At 37.8% G+C, this 26,612-nt stretch overlaps 1 protein-coding gene across 1 annotated transcript; it reads left to right on the top strand.

The window, feature by feature from the left end:
- On the top strand, positions 1-26,531 carry LOC137430886 (uncharacterized). The gene is made up of 7 exons (XM_078782751.1): positions 1-73; positions 134-312; positions 4,340-4,541; positions 7,470-7,580; positions 7,735-7,815; positions 7,915-7,998; positions 26,461-26,531. The coding sequence occupies exons 1-7, from the start codon at positions 1-3 to the stop codon at positions 26,529-26,531; spliced, it is 801 nt and encodes a 266-aa protein (XP_078638877.1).
- Positions 26,532-26,612: the final 81 nt, after the last annotated feature.

Genomic DNA, 26,612 nt, shown 5'->3' with positions numbered 1-26,612 from the left:
ATGCTCGGCTTAACGCAGACTCGCAGACACTTTGTGCTGAAGACGGTCAATTCTCGCAGCGGCTGTGCACTGGGTAAGTGCAATTAACGTGTAAGAATCTTGCATTTCATACTTTTAATGGTACAAATTTGAGTGGGGAATATGACGATATTCGTGTGTGTAAGCATACGTTCGTCGCCAAAAGTTTTGAAGTCTTGGTTCGCGAGATCAGTTGTAGATGAGAAGCGAACGTTGAACGAGCTCTTCGCTAAATTTGCCAGTGGAGAATTTGACGATGGAGATGACATTGGTGATGGATACCAAACAACGAAAGTAAGTTGGCGTCGTGATATAGCGTAAATATTTAAGCCATATCAAGACATACATTTTCTGGTGTACTTGTTTTTAAATACTTGGTGCATTAAAAAATCCATATGTAGCTGTAACGCTATACTTGGATGGCCTAGTACTAGTTGTAGTTTCGTGTATTCTGAAGTGTGAATACTGTCAGGCCATAGTCCTACCCTATGATGTAGGTTTAATGGTGGGAGGTCGGAGTACAACACGGGTCTCTGGCCCTGTTGTAGTTAATAAAGTAGGCCTAAATTAGGCCTACTATATAAAGTAGGCCTGAAATTACAGGCCTTTCTCTAACAATCAACACTGGCATGTTTCACATTACATTGGACAAACTATAGAGTCTTTAAGTCAGCCACAGTGGTCATTCAATTCATGGCAGCCATCTTGGAAAAAAATAGCAAAAAAAAAGAAAATAGTAAATAGTAAGGGCCTCCCTCCTCCTTTTTCAAAAAAGTCCGGACGAGAAACATTTTAATTTTTTTACTTGGCCTTATCAAAAACCAAATAATAATAATAACATGAATTATCTTACAAGGAACGTCGACGCTGGAGCAGCCATTAAGACAATCAGTTTGCGCTATTGTTAACGACCTATAGTTGATGCTTATTACCAACATACCTGCTCGCCCCATTACCATTATCGAGTTTATGAACGTCTTCTCCATTTGAGCATACAGTGTTCTTCCGTCCTTCTGAACGTACGTCTGTCCGGCCGTCCGTACAGGCTAAACCTTGTTTTTTATCAGCAACTACATGTCCGATTGAGACGAAACTTTCAGGGTAGGAGCGACACCCATGCAGAATGTTTTTATGATAATTGTGATGTCATAGGTCAGGTGGTGTGGTAGCTATCTTGGATTAAACGCAAATAATTGAAAAATTATTTCTCGGAAACCGCTCAATGGAAAAATTTGAAACTTGGCACATTGTCAAGTACTCCAAATGGGGAACAAAAGCATCGTAATGATGATATCATCAGTGAAATGGTGTACCAGCCAAAAATATTTTAATCAAATTCCTTGTCCTAAAAATCTGAAATTGCATGCATGTGATTTATGACCCCATTGTATTGAAATATTAAATTGATGACATCATAGGTCACATGGTTTGGCAGCCATATTGGATTTAACCTAAAACTTCAAAAAAACATCTCCAAAACCACCAAATCGATTGACTCAAAACTTTACGTGTGTCATTGACTTGGCATGGCAATTAAAAGATTATCACAAAAACATCATTCGTCACATGGTGTGGCAGCCATATTGGATTGAAGGAAAATATTAAATAATCACATCATTGAAACGGTTACCCTATCGATGCGAAATTTTACAAATGTCATCGAACACCATTGTTGCATACAGTTTGAAAATGATGACACCGTCGGTCATGTGGTTTGGCAGCCATCTTGGATAGAAAAACGAACCTTATCCGATCAACACGAAACTTCACATACGTGATCCCCGAGCCATACATATGCAGAGTGTACATTTTAAGGTCATATGTCACGTGGTGTGGCAGCCATATTAGCTTGAAAGCATGAACGAGGGCGTATACCCATTGTGGGACTATACAGAGGCATATTGGTGGCACAGTTGCATTGCTCCAGTTTTTAACAAACAAGAAACAGCCACTCCCTTCAGGAACATTGGGTAGGGAGTGGGGAGAGGGGGGGGGGGGTATTTTTGTGCCCATGGCCTGACCCTGGGTACAACCAACAAGGATGCAAATTTGGTGGAGATTGGCCAAGCCCTGTTTTTTTTCTATGATTTTCAGATGTACATACATGCACACGTACATACATACATACATACACACACATAGGCACACATACATACATACCTAATACACACAATCACACATACATACATACTTAAGACACACATATATACATACATACATACTCGATACATACATACATACATACATACATACATACATACATACATACATACATACATACATACGTACATACCACATACATACTGTTATGAGGCACCAGGGTTCGGGGGTGACCACAATGGTGTTCCTCGGATTTGCTCCCTGTCCTCCAGACCTGAGGCCACAAGGCCACGGATCGCTCTGTGGCCCAATGGGTTGTTAAGCAACTGGAGACGGACGTCAGTTAGGATAATCAGGTACAACAGTGTCCTCTCACCCTGTTGTCGTGTTGACCTTGGTGATCTGATGACCTCAGCTAAGGACGTGCCTTCAGCATTCACCCATCTTTAACAACTAATATTACCACGATGGCTGAGTGAACTGTCAGTGAATGCACAGGGTGATGTCTGGCAATCGAGGGGGTCAGCGCATATTGGGCGAACCTTGACCCATCCACCAGTCATGAAAAGTCTTGTTGAGCCATTTGTGGACCTGGAGACTCCCAGTGAGCAGGTGCGATTTCTTCTTGTGGGGCTTTCGTAAAGGCAAGGTTTACGCAACTCAACCAGTGAATATTCAAGATCTGCAAGAGTGGATTAAAGCAGCTTTTGGAGAAATTATTTGTCAGAATGCGACAGAAAATGGTCTTGGAGTATTGCAAAAGGATACACCCACTGCTTGAAAAATATGGAAATAACGTCGAAATTCATCACTAATTTTGTACACTTCTGAATTCAACAAAACAATATTTACCACAAAAACTTGAAATATGTACATATATCCTGTAAATATTTTGTTTGATTTTGTTTCTTAGCAACATATTTACAGGGGTTCAAAATTGGGAATAGATAAATGGCCCATCCTGTACAGCATGAGAGGGTGTGGCATGTGAGAGGGTATCAAATAAAGCCTCCAAACTCCAAAAGTGCAACCTAACGTCGTCTTATTACAGTGTATAAGGGGATGTATAAAACTAAACTCCCATCATTTTTTGACTCTCTTTAAAATCATTATTTTATTAAAATTGAAATGCAGTCGGACCCCAACATCTGCGTTTCAAACATGCGTGGGACGCCGTGTATTCACAGTTGATAAAATAAGACATGCTTCTTCATACGCAGCCCTGTTCCCCACGTATTCACGGTTTTTCATGGGCGCAAAAAAACCCATCTCCCACCAGCTGCGCATATGACACTTCTAAAAGCATCTTCTGTGCCTCACGCATAAAACAACTTCCAGCTATACATAAACCATTTCCCACCAGCTGCACACGTCACAGTTCTAAAAGCATCTTCCATGCGTCACGTATAAAGCCACTGTACATGCGTAACCACACGGTTTGACATTCTTTTCGTGGGTGTTTTGCGGGTTTTTTGCGAGTGTATTCACGATTTTTCTGATCTGCTCTGACATTCACAGCCCTGTGCTTCGTGTATTCTTGTTTTTTTTGTGGGCATATTCACGGTTTTTCTGACATGCTCTGACATCCACAGCCCTGTGCCTCACGTATTCTTGTTTTTTTGTGGGTGGGTGTATTCTCGGTTTTTCACGGGATTTTTGATTTTCCCTTATTTGTCACGAACTGCCAAGAACCTATTTATCCCCCATTTTCCCATTGAAACAGTGTCTCCACATTCACGGATTTGACATTTGCGGTATTTTCCAGGAACATATCCTCCACAAAACTGTATCGACCAGAACACTGCATGGGGTATCGTGTTCTATGAATTCTCTAGTTAATGCATGGAATGGTTTCCCTAGAAAGGTAGTGTCAGCAGAAAGAGTAGATAAGTTTAAATTTTGAGTAGATAGGTATCTGTATGCATTGGAGTACATGGATATTTGCAGGTTGTATGTGGATGGGTGTTGGCATCTGATGTTGGTGTAGCCCAGGAATGTTGGCCAAATGACCTCCTGTGCCAAAGTTCCTTGTCTGTCCTTGTATATTCCTATATATACCATCAGCACTGCACCATTTGGCATGTTATTATCCCAGTATAACATAAAAGATCCAATCCAAAGCACATGACCTTGTTGCGTTTGTGCCTCACCACATTGGAGTGGAAAGTAGAATTCTTATGTTGTTTGAGTTGGTGTTTTCATTTGCCATGCACATTGGCAGGGTCTGTTAGAAGTTCCAGGGACGATGTCTTCTCCTGAACACGAGCTTCAACTCCAGTGGCCGAAAAATATCGGATATGGAGCTGGACTTGGTCAGGCGATGAAGGAGGCAAACAACAGCTACATCAGCGCTGTTCTTCAGTGTTTATTCCACACTCCATCTCTTGCAGTTTACTTCTTATCTCGTGAACATTCCAAAAACTGTGAGTGCCATCACTATTTCCAGACTTGTTTTGATTGTTTTAAACTGTCTGCAGCAGTAATTTAAAGTTTTGAAATCATCACAAGATTTCCACAGTCCATCCTTGATCCAAAATCACATGCATGACTTCAGAGATGGCCAAACAGCCAACTGAGGATAACATGGTAATGAGAAATAACTTTTTTCACTTCCTGCTTCATTGTGCATCTTTTTCATACATATATGCAAAGTGAAAGGTTTGACGATAAGACGGAATCATTCTTGGTTTTTGAAATATGGGCTTTCTCCTTTAAATGAGATTTAAGCAAATTAATGATGAAATCAATCAAGTCGTTTTCTTTCAAAGCACTTTTCATCTATCATATAAAACACAATGTCAGTTTGTGTTTGTACATATGTCCGTCCCCTTTCATAAGGATAGGTTTTAAAGACCAATCTTTTAACATGAATGTGTGCTCACTACGGTCTATTTTTTGAGGATAAAAAAACTCGAAAAACAATTTCCATGAAAGAGCAATTATGTCTCTTCTATTGGAAATGTAGACGGTGGCTTGCAAACCGAGCATCAAGGGCGGTGTACAGAAGCGTTTTTTAAATAACAATAAATACAAGGCGCAGGGAGGTGAAATTCGCTGCACGTGATGTGCAACATGCGCAGAGTAAAACAAGTGTTCATTTAGATCTGTAGAAAGTCGAATAAAGAAAAAAGATAAAATGAACAGATGTTTGGAACTACAGAACTTTAAAATGCAATAAAACAAGCACGACATAATAAGAATATCCAAAGCTTTTGGTGCTGTATTCTTCAAGGTAAATCACAATAAGTTAAAGAAGGAAGTGAAAGAGTGTCCATATATGAACATGTCTATGTGAGATCGACACTGATTGGTTGTCCAGTCATGACTTAATTATTATCCGTACACCCATTGGTTGACTCAGGCACCACTATCTCTGGCTCAGATTGGCTGGAGCAGAGTTGAGAGTGGATGACTCACCATTTGTCATCGCTCATCTGGTGTGTTGAAGAATCATTGTATTGTATTAGGGCAAAAAACGATATATAGCACGACATCTCAAAAAGTTGTGGACGGATTCGGACAAAACTTGGTGGGCAGGTTGGGCGTGTGACATAGTCAGGGCCCTTAGGGATATTTTGGTTCAAATTCTTCCAAAAGCATCAAATTTGGCGCAGGTGTTGCCCATGCCATACTCTTTCGATTTTTGAATGGCGCCAAGGGCGGTATGATCCGGGGACCATACCGGTCCATCCCACCATGTCACCTGACCTATGACGTCATAATTAGGATATGCATCCAATCACATGGCGTACTATAAGTGGTCAAAGTTCAAAATGAATCGATCGAAAAATGAAGGCAGGGATCCATTTTTAAGGTTTTCATAAAATCCAATATGGCCGCCAGGTCACATGACCTATGACGTTATATTTATGACATGTATACAATCATGTATACATGAACCCGGATCATGTCGCACAAAAATTAAACACAAGGATATGGCATACAGTTCAAAACATCAAAATCCGTACCTTTGTAATTAGACTGATGAACTGCATATGCCTGAAAATTAGGAAACAGACATGTAAATATTTCCTCTAATTGTCAAAAATAAGGTCAGAGTTCGATTACCCAACCCAGAAACATAAAATGGTGAACCTCGTGTAAATCTTGACAAAAAACGCAAAAACCGACGTGTTTGACTCAAAAATGACCTTTAAGATGACCTTGAGAGTTGACCTTGACCTCGAATCATCAAAATAACATCATAATTGGATTCCTCGACCTCGAAAACCCCTGAAAAGTGGTATCATACATGATTCCAACCCTTTTGGTTATTTAACTGATTTTCCTCTAATCCGGGTGGCGGCCATTTAGTATTTCGCCAATATGGGGCCCCCGGAGGGGGGGTGGGGGGGGGCGCCCGTCTTGGCGCCCGTCAAAAATCGAAAGAGTATGGCATGGGCAATATCTGGGCCAAATTTGATGCTTTTGGAAGAATTTGAACCAAACGGCCCCAAAATATCCCTAAGGGCCCTGACTAACAAGGATGTATTGATTCGATTTGGGTGAAGATTCGAATCCGGATCCAGACACGAGAATTCTTTTATTTTCTAAGTGATTCTTCACCATTGGGGTGGGGGGGCCGAAAACGATATAAAGCATGATATTTCAAAGGGTTCTGGATGCATTATGACTAAACTTGGTGGATGAGTTGGTTAGACGACAAAAACAAGCCGATTAGATTTTGGTTCAGGTCCGAATCCAGATCTGGCATATCAGTGGTATACAAAACCTAAACTGGTCAGCCTGGCGGAGGTGTGCTCTTTACCGAGTGCGTCATAGTTTTCTTATGTTGTGCACTTATCAATATTCGGAATTGTGTTACTTTAAGAGCCTTCAACATCCACAAGGAAATGCTAGCATATGTGAAAGCCATGTTTACCTTCATCCCAAGCACAGTGCACTGTTTGAGCCAACAGCCTGTCCGTAAATCACCAGGTTGCCAGTTTAGAGTCAAGGCAAGAAATAAGTCAACACTAAGTTAAGGTGATTTTGCTTCCTCTGAGCTTTCCTGTCACTTCTCCAAATGGCACCTGTTGGAACATCTCTCTTGAAAGATGGCACTCCGTCATGGAAGGAAGACGTTTGGGTGATCCCACACTTGCCAGCCTGACAATTACTTTTGTGTTACTTGCATTTTCCTGATGGAACAAGGCCATCACAAACTTGATTATCCACATATAAATTGTCATACAGTGGTGGTGGAGAGGAAATAAGGGAGACATTCACGGTGTTTGGCAGGAAGTTAGAGGAGGCTTTCTGAGAGTTGTGAAATTTGAGTGAAAAGCTCAGAATAAACGTCATGTTCAAATGATCCATTTTGTATAACATCTTCTTTTGTCCTTTTTCAGGTGAACAAGGTGATTTGTGCACGATGAATTGCATGGAGGAGCTTGTTTGCAACATGTATAAAATCGGTTGCCGGGTCGTCTGTCCTTCATGGTTGATCAGAAAAATGTTTCGTAAGTTCAACTTTTTATCGTTGGCAATGGGCACCCTGCATATATAGGTTAAAACACATCAGTACGTAAAGTTTTCTGGGTACCTTGAAAACGAAAACACATAAGATAATAATGTGCATGTGTGTGAATAATTTGTTTAAAAAAATTAATAAAGTTTCTACTATGTATCAACCAACTGCACACATGCTGGGTGTGATGTATTCTTCAGGACAAGCATTGGACAAGCACGATGTGTGTACACATTATAGGCAACAAATGATATTATTAATTATATTATTATTATTAATTGTTATGAATTCTTATAATCAATTATATTATTTATTAATTATTATAGGCATTGTAGGCACTTTCTGCAACTGGATTGCAAATTTTTTCATGCAGCTGGATGAATCAAGTGGTCCCTTTGAAACCAAGAGACGTTAACTGCATTGAAAATACATTACTTCTTCATGCAGCTGCAGGAATCAAATTGCCCCCCCCCCCCCTTTATATGAACTTTTCTAGAGCATTACTTGGTTCCTCCTCAGAACACAAGGGTAGTCCAGCATGCACATGAGATTTTTTGAATGTCCCTTATTTTCTATCGTTTGGTATTTTCCACAAGCTATGGAATGTCCCTTCTTTTCTATAGTTTGGTATTTTCGACAAGCTATGGAATGTCCCTTCTTTTCGAAAGTTTGGTATTTTCCACAAGCCTTGCAATGTCCCTTCTTTTCTATGGTTTGGTATTTTCCACAAGTATATGGAATGTCCCTTCTTTTCTATAGTTTGGTATTTTCCACAAGCTATGGAATGTCCCTTCTTTTCTATGGTTTGGTATTTTCCACAAGCGATGGAATGTCCCTTCTTTTCTACAGTTTGGTATTTTCCACAAGCTATGGAATGTCCCTTCTTTTCTATAGTTTGGTATTTTCCACAAGCTATGGAATGTCCCTTCTTTTCTATGGTTTGGTATTTTCCACAAGCTATGGAATGTCCTTTCTTTTCTATAGTTTGGTATTTTCCACAAGCCATGGAATGTCCCTTCTTTTCTATAGCTTGGTATTTACCACAAGCTATGCAATGTGCCTTCTTTTCTGTAGTTTGGTATTTTCCACAAGCCATGGAATGTCCCTTCTTTTCTACAGTTTGGTATTTTCCACGAGCTATGGAATGTCCCTTATTTTCTATAGTTTGGTATTTTCCACAAGCTATGGAATGTCCCTTATTTTCTATAGTTTGGTATTTTCCACGAGCTATGGAATGTCCCTTATTTTCTATAGTTTGGTATTTTCCACAAGCTATGGAATGTCCCTTATTTTCTATAGTTTGGTATTTTCCACAAGCCATGGAATGTCCCTTCTTTTCTACAGTTTGGTATTTTCCACGAGCTATGGAATGTCCCTTATTTTCTATAGTTTGGTATTTTCCACAAGCTATGGAATGTCCCTTCTTTTCTATGGTTTGGTATTTTCCACAAGCTATGGAATGTCCTTTCTTTTCTATAGTTTGGTATTTTCCACAAGCCATGGAATGTCCCTTCTTTTCTATAGCTTGGTATTTACCACAAGCTATGCAATGTGCCTTCTTTTCTGTAGTTTGGTATTTTCCACAAGCCATGGAATGTCCCTTCTTTTCTACAGTTTGGTATTTTCCACGAGCTATGGAATGTCCCTTATTTTCTATAGTTTGGTATTTTCCACAAGCTATGGAATGTCCCTTATTTTCTATAGTTTGGTATTTTCCACAAGCTATGGAATGTCCCTTATTTTCTATAGTTTGGTATTTTCCACAAGCCATGGAATGTCCCTTCTTTTCTATAGTTTGGTATTTACCACAAGCTATGGAATGTCCCTTCTTTTCTATGGTTTGGTATTTTCCACAAGCTATGGAATGTCCCTTCTTTTCTATGGTTTGGTATTTTCCACAAGCTATGGAATGTCCCTTCTTTTCTATAGTTTGGTATTTTCCACAAGCAATAGAATGTCCCTTCTTTTCTCTCGTTTGGTATTTTCCACAAGCTATGGAATGTCCCTTATTTTCTCTAGTTTGGTATTTTCCACAAGCTATGGAATGTCCCTTCTTTTCTGTAGTTTGGTATTTTCCGCAAGCTATGGAATGTCCCTTCTTTTCTCTCGTTTGGTATTTTCCACAAGCTATGGAATGTCCCTTCTTTTCTGTAGTTTGGTATTTTCCACCTGCTATGGAATGTCCCTTCTTTTCTATGGTTTGGTATTTTCCACAAGCTATGGAATGTCCCTTATTTTCTACAGTTTGGTATTTTCCACAAGCTATGGAATGTCCCTTATTTTCTGTAGTTTGGTATTTTCCACAAGCTATGGAATGTCCCTTATTTTCTATGGTTTGGTATTTTCCACAAGCCATGGAATGTCCCTTCTTTTCTATAGTTTGGGATTTTCCACAAGCTATGGAATGTCCCTTCTTTTCTATAGTTTGGTATTTTCCACAAGCTATGGCATGTCCCTTCTTTTCTCTCGTTTGGTATTTTCCACAAGCTATGGAATGTCCCTTCTTTTCTATAGTTTGGGATTTTCCACAAGCTATGGAATGTCCCTTATTTTCTATGGTTTGGTATTTTCCACAAGCCATGGAATGTCCCTTCTTTTCTATAGTTTGGGATTTTCCACAAGCTATGGAATGTCCCTTCTTTTCTATAGTTTGGTATTTTCCACAAGCTATGGAATGTCCCTTCTTTTCTCTCGTTTGGTATTTTCCACAAGCCATGGAATGTCCCTTCTTTTCTACAGTTTGGTATTTTCCACGAGCTATGGAATGTCCCTTATTTTCTATGGTTTGGTATTTTCCACAAGCCATGGAATGTCCCTTCTTTTCTATAGTTTGGGATTTTCCACAAGCTATGGAATGTCCCTTATTTTCTGTAGTTTGGTATTTTCCACAAGCTATGGAATGTCCCTTATTTTCTATGGTTTGGTATTTTCCACAAGCCATGGAATGTCCCTTCTTTTCTATAGTTTGGGATTTTCCACAAGCTATGGAATGTCCCTTCTTTTCTATAGTTTGGTATTTTCCACAAGCTATGGAATGTCCCTTCTTTTCTGTAGTTTGGTATTTTCCACAAGCCATGGAATGTCCCTTCTTTTCTGTAGTTTGGTATTTTCCACAAGCTATGGAATGTCCCTTCTTTTCTATAGTTTGGTATTTTCCACAAGCCATGGAATGTCCCTTCTTTTCTATGGTTTGGTATTTTCCACAAGCTATGGAATGTCCCTTCTTTTCTATAGTTTGGTATTTTCCACAAGCCATGGAATGTCCCTTCTTTTCTATAGCTTGGTATTTTCCACAAGCTATGGAATGTCCCTTCTTTTCTATAGTTTGGTATTTTCCACAAGCCATGGAATGTCCCTTCTTTTCTATAGCTTGGTATTTTCCACAAGCTATGGAATGTCCCTTCTTTTCTATAGTTTGGTATTTTCCACAAGCCATGGAATGTCCCTTCTTTTCTATAGCTTGGTATTTTCCACAAGCTATGGAATGTCCCTTCTTTTCTATAGTTTGGTATTTTCCACAAGCTATGGAATGTCCCTTCTTTTCTGTAGTTTGGTATTTTCCACAAGCCATGGAATGTCCCTTCTTTTCTATAGCTTGGTATTTTCCACAAGCTATGGAATGTCCCTTCTTTTCTATAGTTTGGTATTTTCCACAAGCTATGGAATGTCCCTTCTTTTCTATAGTTTGGTATTTTCCACAAGCTATGGAATGTCCCTTCTTTTCTTTAGCTTGGTATTTTCCACAAGCTATGGAATGTCCCTTCTTTTCTATAGTTTGGTATTTTCCACAAGCCATGGAATGTCCCTTCTTTTTTATAGTTTGGTATTTTCCACAAGCCATGGAATGTCCCTTCTTTTCTATGGTTTGGTATTTTCCACAAGCTATGGAATGTCCCTTCTTTTCTATAGTTTGGTATTTTCCACAAGCCATGCAATGTGCCTTTTTTTCTGTAGTTTGGTATTTTCCACAAGCTATGGAATGTCCCTTATTTTCTATAGTTTGGTATTTTCCACAAGCTATGGAATGTCCCTTCTTTTCTACAGTTTGGTATTTTCCACAAGCTATGGAATGTCCCTTATTTTCTATAGTTTGGTATTTTCCACAAGCTATGGAATGTCCCTTCTTTTCTACAGTTTGGTATTTTACACGAGCTATGGAATGTCCCTTATTTTCTATAGTTTGGTATTTTCCACAAACTATGGAATGTCCCTTATTTTCTATAGTTTGGTATTTACCACAAGCTATGGAATGTCCCTTCTTTTCTATAGTTTGGTATTTTCCACAAGCTATGGAATGTCCCTTCTTTTCTATGGTTTGGTATTTTCCACAAGCTATGGAATGTCCCTTCTTTTCTATGGTTTGGTATTTTCCACAAGCTATGGAATGTCCCTTCGTTTCTATAGTTTGGTATTTTCCACAAGCAATAGAATGTCCCTTCTTTTCTCTCGTTTGGTATTTTCCACAAGCTATGGAATGTCCCTTATTTTCTCTAGTTTGGTATTTTCCACAAGCTATGGAATGTCCCTTCTTTTCTGTAGTTTGGTATTTTCCACAAGCTATGGAATGTCCCTTCTTTTCTATGGTTTGGTATTTTCCACAAGCTGTGGAATGTCCCTTATTTTCTACAGTTTGGTATTTTCCACAAGCTATGGAATGTCCCTTCTTTTCTGTAGTTTGGTATTTTCCACAAGCTATGGAATGTCCCTTCTTTTCTATGGTTTGGTATTTTCGACAAGCTATGGAATGTACCTTCTTTTCTGTAGTTTGGTATTTTCCACAAGCTATGGAATGTCCCTTATTTTCTGTAGTTTGGTATTTTCCACAAGCTATGGAATCTCCCTTCTTTTCTATGGTTTGGTATTTTCCACAAGCTATGGAATGTCCCTTCTTTTCTATAGTTTGGTATTTTCCACAAGCAATAGAATGTCCCTTCTTTTCTCTCGTTTGGTATTTTCCACAAGCTATGGAATGTCCATTATTTTCTCTAGTTTGGTATTTTCCACAAGCTATGGAATGTCCCTTCTTTTCTGTAGTTTGGTATTTTCCACAAGCTATGGAATGTCCCTTCTTTTCTATGGTTTGGTATTTTCCACAAGCTATGGAATGTCCCTTCTTTTCTGTAGTTTGGTATTTTCCACCTGCTATGGAATGTCCCTTCTTTTCTATGGTTTGGTATTTTCTACAAGCTATGGAATGTCCCTTATTTTCTACAGTTTGGTATTTTCCACAAGCTATGGAATGTCCCTTCTTTTCTATAGTTTGGTATTTTCCACAAGCTATGGAATGTCCCTTATTTTCTGTAGTTTGGTATTTTCCACAAGCTATGGAATGTCCCTTCTTTTCTATGGTTTGGTATTTTCCACAAGCCATGGAATGTCCCTTCTTTTCTATAGTTTGGGATTTTCCACAAGCTATGGAATGTCCCTTCTTTTCTATAGTTTGGTATTTTCCACAAGCTATGGAATGTCCCTTCTTTTCTCTCGTTTGGTATTTTCCACAAGCTATGGAATGTCCCTTTTCTCTCGTTTGGTATTTTCCACAAGCTATGGAATGTCCCTTCTTTTCTGTAGTTTGGTATTTTCCACAAGCTATGGAATGTCCCTTCTTTTCTCTCGTTTGGTATTTTCCACAAGCTATGGAATGTCCCTTCTTTTCTCTCGTTTGGTATTTTCCACAAGCTATGGAATGTCCCTTCTTTTCTGCAGTTTGGTATTTTCCACAAGCTATGGAATGTCCCTTCTTTTCTGTAGTTTGGTATTTTCCACAAGCTATGGAATGTCCCTTCTTTTCTATAGTTTGGTATTTTCCACAAGCTATGGAATGTCCCTTCTTTTCTCTCGTTTGGTATTTTCCACAAGCTATGGAATGTCCCTTTTCTCTCGTTTGGTATTTTCCACAAGCTATGGAATGTCCCTTCTTTTCTGTAGTTTGGTATTTTCCACAAGCTATGGAATGTCCCTTCTTTTCTCTCGTTTGGTATTTTCCACAAGCTATGGAATGTCCCTTCTTTTCTCTCGTTTGGTATTTTCCACAAGCTATGGAATGTCCCTTCTTTTCTGTAGTTTGGTATTTTCCACAAGCTATGGAATGTCCCTTCTTTTCTATAGTTTGGTATTTTCCACAAGCCATGGAATGTCCCTTCTTTTCTATAGCTTGGTATTTTCCACAAGCTATGCAATGTGCCTTCTTTTCTGTAGTTTGGTATTTTCCACAAGCCATGGAATGTCCCTTCTTTTCTATAGTTTGGTATTTTCCACAAGCTATGGAATGTCCCTTCTTTTCTACAGTTTGGTATTTTCCACAAGCTATGGAATGTCCCTTATTTTCTTTAGTTTGGTATTTTCCACAAGCTATGGAATGTCCCTTATTTTCTCTAGTTTGGTATTTTCCACAAGCTATGGAATGTCCCTTTTCTCTCGTTTGGTATTTTCCACAAGCTATGGAATGTCCCTTCTTTTCTCTCGTTTGGTATTTTCCACAAGCTATGGAATGTCCCTTCTTTTCTGTAGTTTGGTATTTTCCACAAGCTATGGAATGTCCCTTCTTTTCTCTCGTTTGGTATTTTCCACAAGCTATGGAATGTCCCTTCTTTTCTCTCGTTTGGTATTTTCCACAAGCTATGGAATGTCCCTTCTTTTCTGTAGTTTGGTATTTTCCACAAGCTATGGAATGTCCCTTCTTTTCTATAGTTTGGTATTTTCCACAAGCCATGGAATGTCCCTTCTTTTCTATAGCTTGGTATTTTCCACAAGCTATGCAATGTGCCTTCTTTTCAACAGTTTGGTATTTTCCACAAGCTATGGAATGTCCCTTATTTTCTATAGTTTGGTATTTTCCACAAGCTATGGAATGTCCCTTATTTTCTCTAGTTTGGTATTTTCCACAAGCTATGGAATGTCCCTTATTTTCTATAGTTTGGTATTTTCCACAAGCCATGGAATGTCCCTTCTTTTCTATAGTTTGGTATTTACCACAAGCTATGGAATGTCCCTTATTTTCTGTAGTTTGGTATTTTCCACAAGCTATGGAATGTCCCTTCTTTTCTATGGTTTGGTATTTTCCACAAGCCATGGAATGTCCCTTCTTTTCTATAGTTTGGTATTTTCCACAAGCAATAGAATGTCCCTTCTTTTCTCTCGTTTGGTATTTTCCACAAGCTATGGAATGTCCCTTCTTTTCTATGGTTTGGTATTTTCCACAAGCCATGGAATGTCCCTTCTTTTCTATAGTTTGGTATTTTCCACAAGCAATAGAATGTCCCTTCTTTTCTCTCGTTTGGTATTTTCCACAAGCTATGGAATGTCCCTTATTTTCTATAGTTTGGTATTTTCCACAAGCCATGGAATGTCCCTTCTTTTCTATAGTTTGGTATTTACCACAAGCTATGGAATGTCCCTTATTTTCTGTAGTTTGGTATTTTCCACAAGCTATGGAATGTCCCTTCTTTTCTATGGTTTGGTATTTTCCACAAGCTATGGAATGTCCCTTATTTTCTGTAGTTTGGTATTTTCCACAAGCTATGGAATGTCCCTTATTTTCTATAGTTTGGTATTTTCCACAAGCTATGGAATGTCCCTTATTTTCTGTAGTTTGGTATTTTCCACAAGCTATGGAATGTCCCTTATTTTCTATAGTTTGGTATTTTCCACAAGCCATGGAATGTCCCTTCTTTTCTATAGTTTGGTATTTACCACAAGCTATGGAATGTCCCTTATTTTCTGTAGTTTGGTATTTTCCACAAGCTATGGAATGTCCCTTCTTTTCTATGGTTTGGTATTTTCCACAAGCTATGGAATGTCCCTTCTTTTCTATAGTTTGGTATTTACCACAAGCTATGGAATGTCCCTTCTTTTCTATGGTTTGGTATTTTCCACAAGCTATGGAATGTCCCTTCTTTTCTATAGTTTGGTATTTACCACAAGCTATGGAATGTCCCTTCTTTTCTATGGTTTGGTATTTTCCACAAGCTATGGAATGTCCCTTCTTTTCTATAGTTTGGTATTTTCCACAAGCTATGGAATGTCCCTTCTTTTCTATAGTTTGGTATTTTCCACAAGCAATAGAATGTCCCTTCTTTTCTCTCGTTTGGTATTTTCCACAAGCTATGGAATGTCCCTTATTTTCTCTAGTTTGGTATTTTCCACAAGCTATGGAATGTCCCTTCTTTTCTGTAGTTTGGTATTTTCCACAAGCTATGGAATGTCCCTTCTTTTCTGTAGTTTGGTATTTTCCACAAGCTATGGAATGTCCCTTCTTTTCTATGGTTTGGTATTTTCCACAAGCTATGGAATGTCCCTTATTTTCTGTAGTTTGGTATTTTCCACAAGCTATGGAATGTCCCTTCTTTTCTATAGTTTGGTATTTTCCACAAGCTATGGAATGTCCCTTCTTTTCTCTCGTTTGGTATTTTCCACAAGCTATGGAATGTCCCTTCTTTTCTCTCGTTTGGTATTTTCCACAAGCTATGGAATGTCCCTTATTTTCTGTAGTTTGGTATTTTCCACAAGCTATGGAATGTCCCTTCTTTTCTATAGTTTGGTATTTTCCACAAGCTATGGAATGTCCCTTCTTTTCTCTCGTTTGGTATTTTCCACAAGCTATGGAATGTCCCTTCTTTTCTCTCGTTTGGTATTTTCCACAAGCTATGGAATGTCCCTTCTTTTCTGTAGTTTGGTATTTTCCACAAGCTATGGAATGTCCCTTCTTTTCTATGGTTTGGTATTTTCCACAAGCTATGGAATGTCCCTTCTTTTCTATGGTTTGGTATTTTCCACAAGCTGTGGAATGTCCCTTATTTTCTACAGTTTGGTATTTTCCACAAGCTATGGAATGTCCCTTCTTTTCTATGGTTTGGTATTTTCCACAAGCTATGGAATGTCCCTTCTTTTCTATAGTTTGGTATTTTCCACAAGCTATGGAATGTCCCTTCTTTTCTCTCGTTTGGTATTTTCCACAAGCTATGGAATGTCCCTTATTTTCTATGGTTTGGTATTTTCCACAAGCTATGGAATGTCACTTCTTTTCTCTCGTTTTGTATTTTCCACAAGCTATGGAATGTCCCTTCTTTTCTACAGTTTGGTATTTTCCACAAGCTATGGAATGTCCCTTCTTTTCTGTAGTTTGGTATTTTCCACAAGCTATGGAATGTCCCTTCTTTTCTATGGTTTGGTATTTTCCACAAGCTATGGAATGTCACTTCTTTTCTCTCGTTTTGTATTTTCCACAAGCTATGGAATGTCCCTTCTTTTCTACAGTTTGGTATTTTCCACAAGCTATGGAATGTCCCTTATTTTCTCTAGTTTGGTATTTTCCACAAGCTATGGAATGTCCCTTCTTTTCTATGGTTTGGTATTTTCCACAAGCCATGGAATGTCCCTTCTTTTCTATGGTTTGGTATTTTCCACAAGCTATGGAATGTCCCTTCTTTTCTATAGTTTGGTATTTTCCACAAGCTATGGAATGTCCCTTCTTTTCTCTCGTTTGGTATTTTCCACAAGCTATGGAATGTCCCTTCTTTTCTGTAGTTTGGTATTTTCCACAAGCTATGGAATGTCCCTTCTTTTCTATGGTTTGGTATTTTCCACAAGCTATGGAATGTCACTTCTTTTCTCTCGTTTTGTATTTTCCACAAGCTATGGAATGTCCCTTCTTTTCTATGGTTTAGTATTTTCCACAAGCTATGGAATGTCCCTTCTTTTCTCTAGTTTGGTATTTTCCACAAGCTATGGAATGTCCCTTCTTTTCTATACTTTGGTATTTTCCACAAGCTATGGAATGTCCCTTCTTTTCTATACTTTGGTATTTTCCACAAGCTATGGAATGTCCCTTCTTTTCTATAGTTTGGTATTTTCCACAAGCTATGGAATGTCCCTTCTTTTCTATAGTTTGGTATTTTCCACAAGCTATGGAATGTCCCTTCTTTTCTATAGTTTGGTATTTTCCACAAGCTATGGAATGTCCCTTCTTTTCTATAGTTTGGTATTTTCCACAAGCTATGGAATGTCCCTTCTTTTCTGTAGTTTGGTATTTTCCACAAGCTATGGAATGTCCCTTCTTTTCTATAGTTTGGTATTTTCCACAAGCTATGGAATGTCCCTTCTTTTCTATACTTTGGTATTTTCCACAAGCTATGGAATGTCCCTTCTTTTCTATAGTTTGGTATTTTCCACAAGCCATGGAATGTCCCTTCTTTTCTATAGTTTGGTATTTTCCACAAGCTATGGAATGTCCCTTCTTTTCTATGGTTTGGTATTTTCCACAAGCTATGGAATGTCACTTCTTTTCTCTCGTTTTGTATTTTCCACAAGCTATGGAATGTCCCTTCTTTTCTGTAGTTTGGTATTTTCCACAAGCTATGGAATGTCCCTTCTTTTCTATGGTTTGGTATTTTCCACAAGCTATGGAATGTCACTTCTTTTCTATGGTTTGGTATTTTCCACAAGCTATGGAATGTCCCTTCTTTTCTATGGTTTGGTATTTTCCACAAGCTATGGAATGTCCCTTATTTTCTATGGTTTAGTATTTTCCACAAGCTATGGAATGTCACTTCTTTTCTATGGTTTGGTATTTTCCACAAGCTATGGAATGTCCCTTATTTTCTCTAGTTTGGTATTTTCCACAAGCTATGGAATGTCCCTTCTTTTCTATGGTTTGGTATTTTCCACAAGCTATGGAATGTCCCTTCTTTTCTATGGTTTGGTATTTTCCACAAGCTATGGAATGTCACTTCTTTTCTATGGTTTGGTATTTTCCACAAGCTATGGAATGTCCCTTCTTTTCTGTAGTTTGGTATTTTCCACAAGCTATGGAATGTCCCTTATTTTCTATGGTTTAGTATTTTCCACAAGCTATGGAATGTCCCTTCTTTTCTATGGTTTGGTATTTTCCACAAGCTATGGAATGTCCCTTCTTTTCTATAGTTTGGTATTTTCCACAAGCTATGGAATGTCCCTTCTTTTCTCTCGTTTGGTATTTTCCACAAGCTATGGAATGTCCCTTCTTTTCTGTAGTTTGGTATTTTCCACAAGCTATGGAATGTCCCTTCTTTTCTATGGTTTGGTATTTTCCACAAGCTATGGAATGTCCCTTATTTTCTATGGTTTAGTATTTTCCACAAGCTATGGAATGTCACTTCTTTTCTATGGTTTGGTATTTTCCACAAGCTATGGAATGTCCCTTATTTTCTCTAGTTTGGTATTTTCCACAAGCTATGGAATGTCCCTTCTTTTCTATGGTTTGGTATTTTCCACAAGCTATGGAATGTCCCTTCTTTTCTGTAGTTTGGTATTTTCCACAAGCTATGGAATGTCCCTTATTTTCTATGGTTTAGTATTTTCCACAAGCTATGGAATGTCCCTTCTTTTCTATAGTTTGGTATTTTCCACAAGCTATAGAATGTCCCTTATTTTCTATAGTTTGGTATTTTCCACAAGCTATTGAATGTCCCTTATTTTCTATAGTTTGGTATTTTCCACAAGCTATGGAATATCCCTTCTTTTCTCTCGTTTGGTATTTTCCACAAGCTATGGAATGTCCCTTCTTTTCTATACTTTGGTATTTTCCACAAGCTATGGAATGTCCCTTCTTTTCTATACTTTGGTATTTTCCACAAGCTATGGAATGTCCCTTCTTTTCTGTAGTTTGGTATTTTCCACAAGCTATGGAATGTCCCTTCTTTTCTATGGTTTGGTATTTTCCACAAGCTATGGAATGTCACTTCTTTTCTCTCGTTTTGTATTTTCCACAAGCTATGGAATGTCCCTTCTTTTCTATGGTTTGGTATTTTCCACAAGCTATGGAATGTCCCTTCTTTTCTGTAGTTTGGTATTTTCCACAAGCTATGGAATGTCCCTTCTTTTCTATGGTTTGGTATTTTCCACAAGCTATGGAATGTCCCTTCTTTTCTATGGTTTGGTATTTTCCACAAGCTATGGAATGTCCCTTCTTTTCTGTAGTTTGGTATTTTCCACAAGCTATGGAATGTCCCTTATTTTCTCTCGTTTTGTATTTTCCACAAGCTATGGAATGTCCCTTCTTTTCTGTAGTTTGGTATTTTCCACAAGCTATGGAATGTCCCTTATTTTCTATGGTTTAGTATTTTCCACAAGCTATGGAATGTCACTTCTTTTCTATGGTTTAGTATTTTCCACAAGCTATGGAATGTCACTTCTTTTCTATGGTTTGGTATTTTCCACAAGCTATGGAATGTCCCTTCTTTTCTGTAGTTTGGTATTTTCCACAAGCTATGGAATGTCCCTTCTTTTCTATGGTTTAGTATTTTCCACAAGCTATGGAATGTCCCTTATTTTCTATGGTTTAGTATTTTCCACAAGCTATGGAATGTCCCTTCTTTTCTATGGTTTGGTATTTTCCACAAGCTATGGAATGTCCCTTATTTTCTCTAGTTTGGTATTTTCCACAAGCTATGGAATGTCCCTTATTTTCTCTAGTTTGGTATTTTCCACAAGCTATGGAATGTCCCTTCTTTTCTATGGTTTGGTATTTTCCACAAGCTATGGAATGTCCCTTATTTTCTATGGTTTAGTATTTTCCACAAGCTATGGAATGTCCCTTCTTTTCTGTAGTTTGGTATTTTCCACAAGCTATGGAATGTCCCTTATTTTCTATGGTTTAGTATTTTCCACAAGCTATGGAATGTCACTTCTTTTCTATGGTTTGGTATTTTCCACAAGCTATGGAATGTCCCTTATTTTCTCTAGTTTGGTATTTTCCACAAGCTATGGAATGTCCCTTCTTTTCTGTAGTTTGGTATTTTCCACAAGCTATGGAATGTCCCTTCTTTTCTATGGTTTGGTATTTTCCACAAGCTATGGAATGTCCCTTATTTTCTATGGTTTAGTATTTTCCACAAGCTATGGAATGTCCCTTCTTTTCTGTAGTTTGGTATTTTCCACAAGCTATGGAATGTCCCTTATTTTCTATGGTTTAGTATTTTCCACAAGCTATGGAATGTCCCTTCTTTTCTATGGTTTGGTATTTTCCACAAGCTATGGAATGTCCCTTCTTTTCTATAGTTTGGTATTTTCCACAAGCTATGGAATGTCCCTTATTTTCTCTAGTTTGGTATTTTCCACAAGCTATGGAATGTCCCTTCTTTTCTGTAGTTTGGTATTTTCCACAAGCTATGGAATGTCCCTTATTTTCTATGGTTTAGTATTTTCCACAAGCTATGGAATGTCCCTTCTTTTCTATGGTTTGGTATTTTCCACAAGCTATGGAATGTCCCTTATTTTCTATGGTTTGGTATTTTCCACAAGCTATGGAATGTCCCTTCTTTTCTATAGTTTGGTATTTTCCACAAGCTATGGAATGTCACTTCTTTTCTCTCGTTTTGTATTTTCCACAAGCTATGGAATGTCCCTTCTTTTCTGTAGTTTGGTATTTTCCACAAGCTATGGAATGTCCCTTATTTTCTATGGTTTAGTATTTTCCACAAGCTATGGAATGTCCCTTCTTTTCTATGGTTTGGTATTTTCCACAAGCTATGGAATGTCCCTTATTTTCTATGGTTTGGTATTTTCCACAAGCTATGGAATGTCCCTTATTTTCTCTAGTTTGGTATTTTCCACAAGCTATGGAATGTCCCTTCTTTTCTATGGTTTGGTATTTTCCACAAGCTATGGAATGTCCCTTCTTTTCTATGGTTTGGTATTTTCCACAAGCTATGGAATGTCACTTCTTTTCTATGGTTTGGTATTTTCCACAAGCTATGGAATGTCCCTTCTTTTCTGTAGTTTGGTATTTTCCACAAGCTATGGAATGTCCCTTATTTTCTATGGTTTAGTATTTTCCACAAGCTATGGAATGTCCCTTCTTTTCTATGGTTTGGTATTTTCCACAAGCTATGGAATGTCCCTTCTTTTCTATAGTTTGGTATTTTCCACAAGCTATGGAATGTCCCTTCTTTTCTCTCGTTTGGTATTTTCCACAAGCTATGGAATGTCCCTTCTTTTCTGTAGTTTGGTATTTTCCACAAGCTATGGAATGTCCCTTCTTTTCTATGGTTTGGTATTTTCCACAAGCTATGGAATGTCCCTTATTTTCTATGGTTTAGTATTTTCCACAAGCTATGGAATGTCACTTCTTTTCTATGGTTTGGTATTTTCCACAAGCTATGGAATGTCCCTTATTTTCTCTAGTTTGGTATTTTCCACAAGCTATGGAATGTCCCTTCTTTTCTATGGTTTGGTATTTTCCACAAGCTATGGAATGTCCCTTCTTTTCTGTAGTTTGGTATTTTCCACAAGCTATGGAATGTCCCTTATTTTCTATGGTTTAGTATTTTCCACAAGCTATGGAATGTCCCTTCTTTTCTGTAGTTTGGTATTTTCCACAAGCTATGGAATGTCCCTTATTTTCTATGGTTTGGTATTTTCCACAAGCTATGGAATGTCCCTTCTTTTCTATAGTTTGGTATTTTCCACAAGCTATAGAATGTCCCTTCTTTTCTATAGTTTGGTATTTTCCACAAGCTATAGAATGTCCCTTATTTTCTATAGTTTGGTATTTTCCACAAGCTATTGAATGTCCCTTCTTTTCTCTAGTTTGGTATTTTCCACAAGCTATGGAATATCCCTTCTTTTCTCTCGTTTGGTATTTTCCACAAGCTATGGAATGTCCCTTCTTTTCTATACTTTGGTATTTTCCACAAGCTATGGAATGTCCCTTCTTTTCTATACTTTGGTATTTTCCACAAGCTATGGAATGTCCCTTCTTTTCTGTAGTTTGGTATTTTCCACAAGCTATGGAATGTCACTTCTTTTCTCTCGTTTTGTATTTTCCACAAGCTATGGAATGTCCCTTCTTTTCTATGGTTTGGTATTTTCCACAAGCTATGGAATGTCCCTTCTTTTCTGTAGTTTGGTATTTTCCACAAGCTATGGAATGTCCCTTCTTTTCTATGGTTTGGTATTTTCCACAAGCTATGGAATGTCCCTTCTTTTCTATGGTTTGGTATTTTCCACAAGCTATGGAATGTCCCTTCTTTTCTGTAGTTTGGTATTTTCCACAAGCTATGGAATGTCCCTTATTTTCTCTCGTTTTGTATTTTCCACAAGCTATGGAATGTCCCTTCTTTTCTGTAGTTTGGTATTTTCCACAAGCTATGGAATGTCCCTTATTTTCTATGGTTTAGTATTTTCCACAAGCTATGGAATGTCACTTCTTTTCTATGGTTTAGTATTTTCCACAAGCTATGGAATGTCACTTCTTTTCTATGGTTTGGTATTTTCCACAAGCTATGGAATGTCCCTTCTTTTCTGTAGTTTGGTATTTTCCACAAGCTATGGAATGTCCCTTCTTTTCTATGGTTTAGTATTTTCCACAAGCTATGGAATGTCCCTTCTTTTCTGTAGTTTGGTATTTTCCACAAGCTATGGAATGTCCCTTCTTTTCTGTAGTTTGGTATTTTCCACAAGCTATGGAATGTCCCTTATTTTCTATGGTTTAGTATTTTCCACAAGCTATGGAATGTCCCTTCTTTTCTATGGTTTGGTATTTTCCACAAGCTATGGAATGTCCCTTATTTTCTCTAGTTTGGTATTTTCCACAAGCTATGGAATGTCCCTTATTTTCTCTAGTTTGGTATTTTCCACAAGCTATGGAATGTCCCTTCTTTTCTATGGTTTGGTATTTTCCACAAGCTATGGAATGTCCCTTATTTTCTATGGTTTAGTATTTTCCACAAGCTATGGAATGTCCCTTATTTTCTGTAGTTTGGTATTTTCCACAAGCTATGGAATGTCCCTTATTTTCTATGGTTTAGTATTTTCCACAAGCTATGGAATGTCACTTCTTTTCTATGGTTTGGTATTTTCCACAAGCTATGGAATGTCCCTTATTTTCTCTAGTTTGGTATTTTCCACAAGCTATGGAATGTCCCTTCTTTTCTGTAGTTTGGTATTTTCCACAAGCTATGGAATGTCCCTTCTTTTCTATGGTTTGGTATTTTCCACAAGCTATGGAATGTCCCTTCTTTTCTATGGTTTGGTATTTTCCACAAGCTATGGAATGTCCCTTCTTTTCTATAGTTTGGTATTTTCCACAAGCTATGGAATGTCCCTTATTTTCTCTAGTTTGGTATTTTCCACAAGCTATGGAATGTCCCTTCTTTTCTGTAGTTTGGTATTTTCCACAAGCTATGGAATGTCCCTTATTTTCTATGGTTTAGTATTTTCCACAAGCTATGGAATGTCCCTTCTTTTCTATGGTTTGGTATTTTCCACAAGCTATGGAATGTCCCTTATTTTCTATGGTTTGGTATTTTCCACAAGCTATGGAATGTCCCTTCTTTTCTATAGTTTGGTATTTTCCACAAGCTATGGAATGTCACTTCTTTTCTCTCGTTTTGTATTTTCCACAAGCTATGGAATGTCCCTTCTTTTCTGTAGTTTGGTATTTTCCACAAGCTATGGAATGTCCCTTATTTTCTATGGTTTAGTATTTTCCACAAGCTATGGAATGTCCCTTCTTTTCTATGGTTTGGTATTTTCCACAAGCTATGGAATGTCCCTTATTTTCTATGGTTTGGTATTTTCCACAAGCTATGGAATGTCCCTTCTTTTCTATAGTTTGGTATTTTCCACAAGCTATGGAATGTCACTTCTTTTCTCTCGTTTTGTATTTTCCACAAGCTATGGAATGTCCCTTCTTTTCTATAGTTTGGTATTTTCCACAAGCTATGGAATGTCCCTTCTTTTCTCTCGTTTTGTATTTTCCACAAGCTATGGAATGTCCCTTCTTTTCTATAGTTTGGTATTTTCCACAAGCTATGGAATGTCCCTTCTTTTCTCTCGTTTTGTATTTTCCACAAGCTATGGAATGTCCCTTATTTTCTATGGTTTAGTATTTTCCACAAGCTATGGAATGTCCCTTCTTTTCTATGGTTTGGTATTTTCCACAAGCTATGGAATGTCCCTTATTTTCTATGGTTTGGTATTTTCCACAAGCTATGGAATGTCCCTTCTTTTCTATAGTTTGGTATTTTCCACAAGCTATGGAATGTCACTTCTTTTCTCTCGTTTTGTATTTTCCACAAGCTATGGAATGTCCCTTCTTTTCTGTAGTTTGGTATTTTCCACAAGCTATGGAATGTCCCTTATTTTCTATGGTTTAGTATTTTCCACAAGCTATGGAATGTCCCTTCTTTTCTATGGTTTGGTATTTTCCACAAGCTATGAAATGTCCCTTATTTTCTATGGTTTGGTATTTTCCACAAGCTATGGAATGTCCCTTCTTTTCTATAGTTTGGTATTTTCCACAAGCTATGGAATGTCACTTCTTTTCTCTCGTTTTGTATTTTCCACAAGCTATGGAATGTCCCTTCTTTTCTATAGTTTGGTATTTTCCACAAGCTATGGAATGTCCCTTCTTTTCTCTCGTTTTGTATTTTCCACAAGCCATGGAATGTCCCTTATTTTCTATGGTTTAGTATTTTCCACAAGCTATGGAATGTCCCTTATTTTCTCTCGTTTTGTATTTTCCACAAGCTATGGAATGTCCCTTATTTTCTCTCGTTTTGTATTTTCCACGAGCTATGGAATGTCCCTTCTTTTCTATAGTTTGGTATTTTCCACAAGCTATGGAATGTCCCTTATTTTCTATGGTTTAGTATTTTCCACAAGCTATGGAATGTCCCTTCTTTTCTATGGTTTGGTATTTTCCACAAGCTATGGAATGTCACTTCTTTTCTCTCGTTTTGTATTTTCCACAAGCTATGGAATGTCCCTTCTTTTCTGTAGTTTGGTATTTTCCACAAGCTATGGAATGTCCCTTCTTTTCTATGGTTTGGTATTTTCCACAAGCTATGGAATGTCACTTCTTTTCTCTCGTTTTGTATTTTCCACAAGCTATGGAATGTCCCTTCTTTTCTATAGTTTGGTATTTTCCACAAGCTATAGAATGTCCCTTATTTTCTATGGTTTAGTATTTTCCACAAGCTATGGAATGTCACTTCTTTTCTATAGTTTGGTATTTTCCACAAGCTATAGAATGTCCCTTATTTTCTCTAGTTTGGTATTTTCCACAAGCTATAGAATGTCCCTTCTTTTCTATAGTTTGGTATTTTCCACAAGCTATAGAATGTCCCTTATTTTCTCTAGTTTGGTATTTTCCACAAGCTATAGAATGTCCCTTCTTTTCTATAGTTTGGTATTTTCCACAAGCTATAGAATGTCCCTTATTTTCTATGGTTTAGTATTTTCCACAAGCTATGGAATGTCACTTCTTTTCTATGGTTTGGTATTTTCCACAAGCTATGGAATGTCACTTCTTTTCTCTCGTTTTGTATTTTCCACAAGCTATGGAATGTCCCTTCTTTTCTATAGTTTGGTATTTTCCACAAGCTATAGAATGTCCCTTCTTTTCTCTCGTTTTGTATTTTCCACAAGCTATAGAATGTCCCTTCTTTTCTATAGTTTGGTATTTTCCACAAGCTATGGAATGTCACTTCTTTTCTATGGTTTGGTATTTTCCACAAGCAATGGAATGTCACTTCTTTTCTCTCGTTTTGTATTTTCCACAAGCTATGGAATGTCCCTTCTTTTCTATAGTTTGGTATTTTCCACAAGCTATAGAATGTCCCTTCTTTTCTATAGTTTGGTATTTTCCACAAGCTATGGAATGTCCTTTCTTTTCTATAGTTTGGTATTTTCCACAAGCTATAGAATGTCCCTTCTTTTCTATAGTTTGGTATTTTCCACAAGCTATGGAATGTCCTTTCTTTTCTATAGTTTGCCACATGGCACATACCATATAACGGTTTTGCACTCCAAACAAGTTTATTAACCATCGAGGACCAAGCAATACTTTTACCATGAATTGAATGGAATTCAACATCCACATGCCTTTTTAGAGGAATTAACATCTGATCCGATGTGCCATACACTGTTACAGAGTATTGGTTCTGCCGAAGCAATTTCTTGATCTGGGGTCAAGCTGGGTGGTTTGCCAACCCTCTACCAGCAGTAGTTAGGGTAATAATTTGGAATCTTTATATTTCTCAAT

The sequence above is a fragment of the Myxine glutinosa genome, chromosome 7 (assembly GCF_964187855.1).
Source record: "Myxine glutinosa chromosome 7, kmMyxGlut1.1, whole genome shotgun sequence".
NCBI lineage: Eukaryota > Metazoa > Chordata > Myxini > Myxiniformes > Myxinidae > Myxine > Myxine glutinosa.
This window is presented reverse-complemented; position numbering and strand designations above follow the sequence as displayed.